Raw genomic sequence first — 8,857 nt, 5'->3', positions numbered from 1 at the left:
TTTTTTTTTTTTTTTTTTTTTTTTTTTTTTTGAGACAGGATTTCTCTATGTAGCCCTGGCTGTCCTGGAACTCACTTTGTAGACCAGGCTGGCCTTGAACTCACAGAGATCCACCCGCCTCTGCCACCACCAACTTGAGCTTATTCTCTCCTTATGTCCTTTTCCCGTTGTTCCTGGTCTTGGACCTTCCTGTGGCAGGAAGCACTTCCTGGCTTTGGGCACGGCCATGAGTAAAGGGTTAAGCTCTCCATCTGCACTGGCTGTACACACTGAGCACACTTATTTACACACTGTACACACTTACACATGCTGTATGTACTGTGTAGTGGAGGTGTGCACGTGCTGCGGCTCTTAGGAAAGAGGACAGCTTGTGGATCCTGGGAGCCAACTGTTTGCTGGGTGTGACAGTAAGCACCTTTTTTTGTCTCTCTTTCTTTCCTTCTCTCTTTTCTTTCTGAGAGACAGAGACAGACACAGAGAGAGAGAGTGTAGGAATGTGAATGTATGCCATGTATATAGGGGCAGGGATAGGCCGGACAAGGGCGCTGGATCCCATGGAGCTGGAGTTAAGTCTTCCCAAACTGTACTTGAGTTCTGGAAAAGCAGAAAGTACTCTTAACTGTGGAGCTCTTTCTCTAGGCATCTTTCCCCCCTTTATGAAACAGGGTCTCATGTAGCCCAGGCTGGCCTCAAAGCCTACTGTGTAGCTAAAGATAATCTTGAACTTCTGATCTTCCTGCCTCTGCCTCTCAAATTCTGAGTAACCTGGCTTAATTTTCTTTTGGGGACAAGGTTTTACCTGGGCTGGCTTCAATCTCAGTATTGCCCTTGCTCATTCTTCTAAATCTTAGGATTATAGCTTTATATCTTTGTGCTTGCCTTGAATAACAGCAACTCGTAGGCCTCATAGGGCTCTTAAGTGAGGACTAAATCATGATAGGAAGCTAGATGTTGTGGTACATGCCTGTAATCTCAGTACTCAGGAAGCTGAGGCAGGAGAATTGAAAGTTTGAGGCTAGCCTGGCGTACATAGACTGTAGCCTTGCCTCCTAATTGTGACATTATGAAAGAGAGGCTTAGCTCTTATTAGACATCTTTGTCATTTTTCTGTTCATATTCTACTGATGGCTACTGCCTATATGACTTCTAATCTTTGGGCTGTTTAATTTTTTTGTTTGTTTTTTTGTCTTTTCAAAACAGAGTTTCTCTGTGTAACAGTTCTAGCTGTCCTGGAACTAGCTCTTGTAGACCAGGCTAGTCTTGAACTCACAGAGTCAGCCTGCCTCTGCCTCCCAAATGCTGGGATTAAAGGCATGCGCCACCACTGCTCAGCAGGCTGCTTAATTTTCAAGAAAGCTGATATGGATTTATGAAAATTAAATAGTTGGCAGAACTAATGCAGCAACAAATTTATTTGTGGTTGGGAGGTTAGCTTTGTGGTAGGAAGAGGGACAAAACACCCATACACAAAGTAAAGTGAATGAGATAATTAAAAATATCAGAAGTAGAACATGTTAGACTATTTATTGATCTATAACATCTCCTGAATTCCTGTTTTTCTTTTTCTTTTTAGGAAGCATTTATTCGAAGCATTTTGTCAAAGCCTTTCAAGGTCCCCATTCCAAATTATCAAGGTAAAATGGAAATTATTAGTTTTCTTATTTGGTCGTTGTTTTTTTGTTAAAGTTTATTTTGTGTTTTGGTTGAGTCAGGGTCTCACTGTGTAATCCTGGGTGGCCTGGAATTTGCTTTGTAGACTAGGCTAACAGGCTTTGAGTTTACCGAGGTCTGCCTGTCTCTGCCTCCTAAGTGCTATGCTACTATGCCTGTAGTTTTTTATTCTTAATCATGTGTATGTGTCTGTGTGAGTATATGCTATGTGTGTGTGTACACGTGCACGTGTGTTCATTTGGCCACCTGAGAAGGTCAGAGGCATTGGATCTCAGAAGCTGGAGTTATCTGTACTTGTGACTTGATTGAAGTGGGTGCTGGGCGTCACACCCAGATTCTTTGGAAGAGCAATGCATGCTCTTAATTGCTTAGACACCTCCAGCGTCTGTTTGTTTTGATGCAGGCTTTTGTTTTGTAACCCAGCCTGGCCTCAGAGTTACAGCAATTCTCCTGCCTCAGGATCCTAAGTAATGGGATTACAACTGTGTACTACCATGCACATCTTTTCAGTTTTTTGTTTTTGTCATTTGTGTCAATGTGCCTGAATAGATTAAAGATTTATATGCTAACCTGGGAATTGAAGATGTCAGTCCATGGGTGGATGTGTTTGACGTGATCCTCCTGAGGCTTGTGTGAAGAAGGCTATACTGCCTTTAGCAGGGACTGCCAAGACCAATTGTCCTTCATCTTCGTGGGGCAGTGGCTAATGACTCTGGCCTTCATTCAGCTTAAGCATGTTCAGTGCTAACTCTTTCCTAAGTTTGACTGTGGGAGGTCTGATGTCCACAGTTTTCCTTTGTCTTGTGTAGGACATTGCATTGTGCCTGAACGGGGACGGGGAGGGAAGCAGCCAGCGTTCAAGTTCTCACATAGGAAAGGCCTCTGTTGAGTTTTATACCTTGCTACAGTTGACTTGAGATGAACTTGATAAAGCCCTCCAGAAGTTTGTAGTTGAATGGGAGAAATAAATTAGGAAAAACGCTTGAGAACTGACAAGATAATGGTCAAAAATGCACAAATGGTTTGAAGGAGTTCAGGGAAAGAACGTCATGGGGAGGGGCTGGAGAGATGGCTCAGAGGTTAAGAGCACTGACTGCTCTTCCAGAGGTCCTGAGTTCAATTCCCAGCAACTACATGGTGGCTCACAACCATCTGTAATGAGACCTGGTGCCCTCTTCTGGTGTGTGGGCATACATGGAAGCAGAATGTTGTACATATAATGAATAAATAAAAATTAAAAAAAAAAAAGAAGGCCGTGGGGATTCAGAAAGGTACATGAAAGATGGGCATTTCAATTTGGCTTGCTGGTATGCCTGATTATAGCGGGTTAGCTCACTGATTGCTGATTTCTAGGTCCTCTGGGCTCTCGTGCATTGGGCCTGAAAAGGGCTGGTGTCCGTCGTGCCCTCCATGATCCTCTGGAAGAAGGTGCCTTGGTTCTGTATGAGCCTCCCCCACTAAGCGTCCATGACCAGCTGAAGCTTGACAAGTATGCACATTGGTATTTTTTGAGTAGTTCTAGTCCACTCTAAGTATACATGCCTAGAAGGATGGGAGGGTGTTTGTGATTTGTTTTCCTCCTTTGGAATTGTCATAGGCTGCCAGAGCTGTCATGGCAACTGCACAATATCCAGAGCAAGTGTTTGGGGGAGATTGTGGGAGACTGTGTGGTAGTGTTCAGGTTGTGGGGGTTCCTTCACTGCCTTCTGCCATGCTCATTTGGAGGGGCAAGTGATGGGGTGAGGACAGGAGTGTCAACCTTTCTGATGTTTTTGACTCCTAATAAACCTCACTGTGGTTTATTCCTTGTGGGGAGAAGGTGTTATCAACCTTCTGGGCCTGCAGATACCACTTCCTGAGGATTGACCTTGCCTGAATCGGATTTTTTTTTCTACTATGTTTTCTCAGGGAAAAACTCCCTGTCCACGTGGTTGTTGATCCTATTCTCAGTAAGGTATTGCGGCCTCATCAGAGAGAGGTAAATGAGGGTCAAGGGAAGGGTGTGCGGCTGGGGCTAAGCAGGTGTCAGGTGGACTAAATGGTGTTATTCCTCAGGGAGTGAAGTTCCTATGGGAGTGTGTCACCAGCCGTCGAATCCCGGGAAGCCATGGCTGCATCATGGCTGATGAGATGGGCCTGGGAAAGACACTACAGTGCATCACGCTCATGTGGACACTTTTACGCCAGAGCCCAGAGTGCAAGCCTGAAATTGAGAAAGCAGTGGTAGTGTCGCCTTCCAGCTTAGTGAAGAACTGGTACAATGAGGTTGGGAAATGGCTTGGCGGGAGGATCCAACCTCTAGCCATCGACGGAGGCTCTAAGGACGAGATAGACCGAAAACTGGGTATGGAGCTTTAACAAACAAGGCTGTACTCTTCCGCCCACGCTTTTTACTTGTGTGTTCACTTGTGGCCAGTGTTGACGGCAGTGTGGGGACAAGTGGGAAAATTGCCATTGAAAAACAGCACAATTTTTTCAAGGCTATGTTAAACAACTACCAGACTATTTTTCTTTGAGAGCTGCTGATTTGTCCTGACACTGTTCTGTTGTAGAAGGATTTATGAACCAGCGTGGAGCTCGAGTGCCTTCTCCCATTCTCATCATTTCCTATGAGACTTTCCGCCTTCATGTTGGAGTCCTTAAAAAAGGAAACGTTGGACTGGTCATATGTGACGAGGTACTTAACACTTACAGTCTGGATGGTAGACGATCAGGACGTCAGAGTCTTCACTAAACATCACTAGCAGTGGGGAATGCCAGGAATAGAGATGCCACACTAGAGGATGCAAGTGAGTGGGAGAACCCATGGCACTGATTTGCCGTAGAGGGATGAAACAGTGCGTACAGTTGAGGAAAGCTGCTCTCGGGAGGCAGAGACAGGTGGATGGCTGAGTTTTGGCTTGGTCTACTATAGAGAGTTCTAGGCCAGCCAAGACTACAGAATGAGACACTATCTCAAACAAATGAAACTCTGAGGAGGGTTTTGGTACTGTGGGCCAATTGGTATTTTCCCCCTCTAAATAATAATCTTAAGACCAAAGAAGGACTTTATTTAGATCCTGACTCTGCCACCTAACAGTAGTATGACCTTACTCTTAAGTGATTTAACCATGTGAGCTTGTGTTTCTGCATCTGGAAAATACCTGCCTCATCTGGTTATTGTGGGGACTCAGTGAGTTGATTGGGGAGAAGCTCTTACCTCAGTGTCTGGTAAGGATGGTTTTTATTCTAGGTTAGGGATCTTTGAATGGTTAGAAGCACAGAGATCAGAAAGTCTAGTGTGTTACCTAGGGATGGTGGCATAAGCCTATATATAATTCTAGAAACTCAAAAGGCTGAGGAGAGGGTCAGGGCTAAAGTGATGGCTCAGCAACTGAGACTGCTTGCTGATTGGCTTGGTATAAGAGTGACCCCTCCTCGAGGCTTTGAATGCTTAGTCACCGGGGAGTAGAATTGTTTGGAAGGATTTAGAAGGATTAGGAGGTGTGATCTTGTTGGAGGAAGTGTGTCACTGGGGGTAGGCTTTGAAGTTTCAAAAGCCCTTGCATGCCAGGCCCAGTCTTTCTGCCGACAGATCAGGATGTAGCTCTCAGCTACGGCTCCAGTGCCTCCATGATGATAATGAACTAACCCTGTGAAACTGTAAGCAAGATACCAGTTAAATGCTTTCTTTATAAGAGTTAATTTGGTCTTGGTGTCTTTACACAGCAATAGAATAGTGACTAAGACATTGATCTTAAAGATGTCATAGGTTTGGTTCTCAGCACCCAAATGAGGTGGCTCCTAACCATAGATATAATTTCAGTTCTATAGTATCTAGCACTTTTTGGCTTCTGCAGACACTTGCAAACATGTACAAATGAACTCATGCAGACACATGTACACATTAATGAAAAAACATTTAAAAAGCATTCAGGGACTGGAGAACTGTCTCAGCAGTTAAGAGCACTGGCTGCCCTTCCAGAGGACTCGGGTTAAATTCCCAGCATCCACATGGCAGCTCACAACTATCTGCAGCTACAGTTTTGATACCCTCAAACAGATATACATGCAGGCAAGCACCAATGCACATAAAATAAAGATAAATTATTTAAAAAAAAAAAAAGCCAGGTGGTGGTGCAGACCTTTAATCCCAGCACTTGGGAGGCAGAGGCAGGCAGATCTCTGTGAGTTTGAGGACAGCCTGGTCTACAAATCAAGTTCCAGGACAGCCAGAGTAGTTAATACAGACAAAAAGAAAAAGAAAGGAAGAAAGGTCATTTGCCCCTCTCAGCTGCCTGGTTCTTAAGAAAAGAGTCCTTTCTATCTTGTTAAACATAAATGGCTTCAAGGGACATTAACGATGACTGCAGGGAGGACAGGTTAGGGAAGAGCTCTCAAGGGAAGCTCTTTGGATATAGAAGCTGAATGACTGCCTGGAGGTGAGTACAGCTGAGGTCTCCACCTTCCATGTTTAGCATCATGGCTCAAACAAGACACCGAAGCACCTGGCTCTGAAAGTTCTGGGTTGGTCGGACGGCAGGGAGGGGGAGGACTCCCTGAAAGCTTGGGTCTATATCATGGCCAGGTTGACTGTGAAATTGGTGAGTAGTAAAGCTCTGGAAGTTTGAAAATGGAAGAATGGGAAGAAACAGAGGGAATCCTTGCTTTTTGGGAGTAGCATTGGTCTTACCTTGTGAGCCTAATACTTTTCTCTGAGGCAGTAGGCAAAGAAGCCTCTGCTGGCCTGTCTAGTTCCTGTAACTTCAGGACCTGTAATGTTTGACTCTTTTCTCCCTACAGACTTTGCTGTCATTTAATTTTATCATTTACTGTTGTAAGTTGTAATTAATTATCTTGCAGGGACACAGGCTTAAAAACTCTGAGAATCAGACTTACCAGGCCCTGGACAGCTTGAATACCAGCCGGCGGGTGCTCATCTCTGGGACCCCCATCCAAAATGACTTGCTTGAATATTTCAGCTTGGTGCACTTCGTTAATTCAGGCATTTTGGGTAAGGAGCCCTGCCTTCCTGCATTGTCCTCAGAGTGAGGAGAGCAAGGAGACATTGCCAGTTAGGTGTGGACGAGTAGAAACTCTTGTTGGAAGGTTTCCCTTGTCAGAGAGTAGCCAGCTGTAGCTAAGCTGATACCTGTAATCTCAGCACCTGGGAGATGGGAGGCAGGAGTATCAGGGGTTCAGAACCATTTTTGTACATAGGGAGTACATTAGACCTTTCCTCAAAAGAGGAAAAGGGGTGGGGAGGCAAAACTGTAGGGTGCCTTTGACTGTGGAGCAACTTAGGACGACCAACATGGGCCATTTATCTTCTGCAGAGGCAGTGTTAGCTATGTAGGTAGGGATTGTGTGCCTATCAACTGGAGCTGGAAATATCCCTGTGCATTAAAATTAGGTGTGATATATGTTAATATGGTATGTGCATGTGGGTGCCTGTGCTTTGTTGACAGATTTCTGGCATGCTTGGTGCTGTAGCCTGTTCAAGTCCCAAAGAAACACACAGAGGCCTATACATTAATTATAAACTGGTTGGCCTGTAAGCTCAGACTTCCTTATTAACTAATTTTTACATCTTACATTAACCCATAATTCTTGTCTGTGTTAGCTATGTGGCTTGGTACCTTTATCAGTGAGGCATTCTCATCTTGCTTCCTCTGTGTCTGGCTGATGACTGAAGTCTAAGCTTTTCCTCTTCCCAGAATTCTCCTATTCTGGTTGTCCCACCTATACTTCCTGCCTGGCTACTGGCCATTCAGCATTTTATTAAACCAGTACAAGTGGCAAATCTTTACAAGGTACAGGACCATTGTCCCACAGCAGTGCATAGGTGTTTTTGACTGCTCTCTACCACAGTTTTTAAAAGTTTCAATTTCTTTCTTTTTTTTTTTTTTTTGAGACAGGGTTTCTCTGTATAGCTTTGGAGTCTGTCCTGGAACTTGTACTGTAGACTAGGCTGGCCTCGAACTCACAGAGATCCACCTGCCTCTGCCTCTGCCTCCTGAGTACCCGGGTTAAAGGCGTGCGCCACCACCACCTGGCACATAAATAAGTATAGAGTTGGGCAGTGGTGGTACACGCCTTTAATCCTAGCAGTCTGGAGGCAGAGGTAGGTGGATTTCTGTGAATTTGAGGCCTGCCTGGTCTGGAAAATGATGTCCAGGAAAGCCAGGGCAACACAAAGAAATCCTGCCTTAAAACAAACAAAAAACATACAAATAAATGAAGGGCTAGAGAGATACCTCAGCCCTACTTGTCCTGGAATAGACTAGGCTGGCCTAGTGCATCACCACTGCCCCGTTTTTGTTTTTGCTTCTTAAGTTTTTAGTTCTGTGTTTTTATCTTATGGTTGTAATTTTAGTTCATTAACAATTACTATAAGGTTTTTTTTTTTTAAATCAGGGTATTTCTAACTATAATAGGACTCAAATCTTAACTATTTTGCTGTCTGATTCATTAAATAAAATTGCTTGTATTTTTTCGGCTTTATTCTCAGCAGGGAGGGTGTTTGGTGACAAGATGGTTTGTCATTATTAGCAGCAAGAAAAATCATTCCACCCTTATATTCTTTAATATTCTTAATTCTCTCCTGAGTTTAGGAACTGCCCAGGAGTTTAAGAAGCATTTTGAGTTGCCAATTTTGAAGAGTCGAGATGCAGCTGCCAGTGAGGCAGACAGACAGCTAGGGGAGGAACGTCTGCGGGAGCTCATCAGTATCGTGAACAGGTTAATAGTTTCAACTCTGGTCAGCCAAATGATTTGAGATCTTCTAAGCTATTTGGGAACTGCCCCGATCTGTGGGCTTGGCTGTCTGGAGCCTTTAAGGACTGGTATTTGGGAGAAGGAGTGGGATCTGTGCCATGAGTTGTCACTGAATAAATAACAAAGTTTTACAGGGTAAGTTCCATTTCTGGGGAGCCCTTTGGTCTGGTTTTGTTCTTATCAGCCTGGTGAAGAAGCACTTCTGTTAGTACAGTTAGCCTCCTGAACAGACATATCTTTGCTAGCACTTCAGAACCTCTTGACAGTGGTTTAGCCTAAAGCAACTTTAACATAAACTGGCTTTTTATGTGCAGACTCTAGTTTTGGGGAAAGCTTAAGGATGTCTGCATGGCTCCCAGCCCAAGAGGACCTATTTCTTTTTTTTTTTTTCTTTTTTTTTTTTTTTTAAGATTTATTTATTTATTATGTA

General features: G+C 44.1%; 1 protein-coding gene across 3 annotated transcripts in view; it reads left to right on the top strand.

Annotated features, from left to right (window-relative positions):
• Rad54l (RAD54 like) overlaps window positions 1-8,857 on the top strand; it is a 23,948-nt gene that overhangs the window by 9,093 nt on the left and 5,998 nt on the right. For 2 of the 3 annotated variants that reach the window (XM_050131380.1, XM_050131381.1), the window contains 7 exons: window positions 1,574-1,634; window positions 3,025-3,160; window positions 3,580-3,649; window positions 3,727-4,015; window positions 4,224-4,348; window positions 6,514-6,664; window positions 8,265-8,391. In XM_050131380.1, the coding sequence (XP_049987337.1) occupies window positions 1,574-1,634; window positions 3,025-3,160; window positions 3,580-3,649; window positions 3,727-4,015; window positions 4,224-4,348; window positions 6,514-6,664; window positions 8,265-8,391 (959 nt within the window). The remainder of the gene's footprint in view (window positions 1-1,573; window positions 1,635-3,024; window positions 3,161-3,579; window positions 3,650-3,726; window positions 4,016-4,223; window positions 4,349-6,513; window positions 6,665-8,264; window positions 8,392-8,857) is intronic. The other variant, XM_050131382.1, reaches the window with a different exon arrangement.

This window comes from Alexandromys fortis, unplaced genomic scaffold (genome assembly GCF_014885135.2).
Source record: "Alexandromys fortis isolate MF-2015 unplaced genomic scaffold, M_Fortis_MF-2015_v1.1 scaffold_369, whole genome shotgun sequence".
NCBI classification, from domain to species: domain Eukaryota; kingdom Metazoa; phylum Chordata; class Mammalia; order Rodentia; family Cricetidae; genus Alexandromys; species Alexandromys fortis.
The sequence above is the reverse complement of the archived record's forward strand: the minus strand, read 5'-3'. Positions and strand labels throughout refer to the sequence as shown.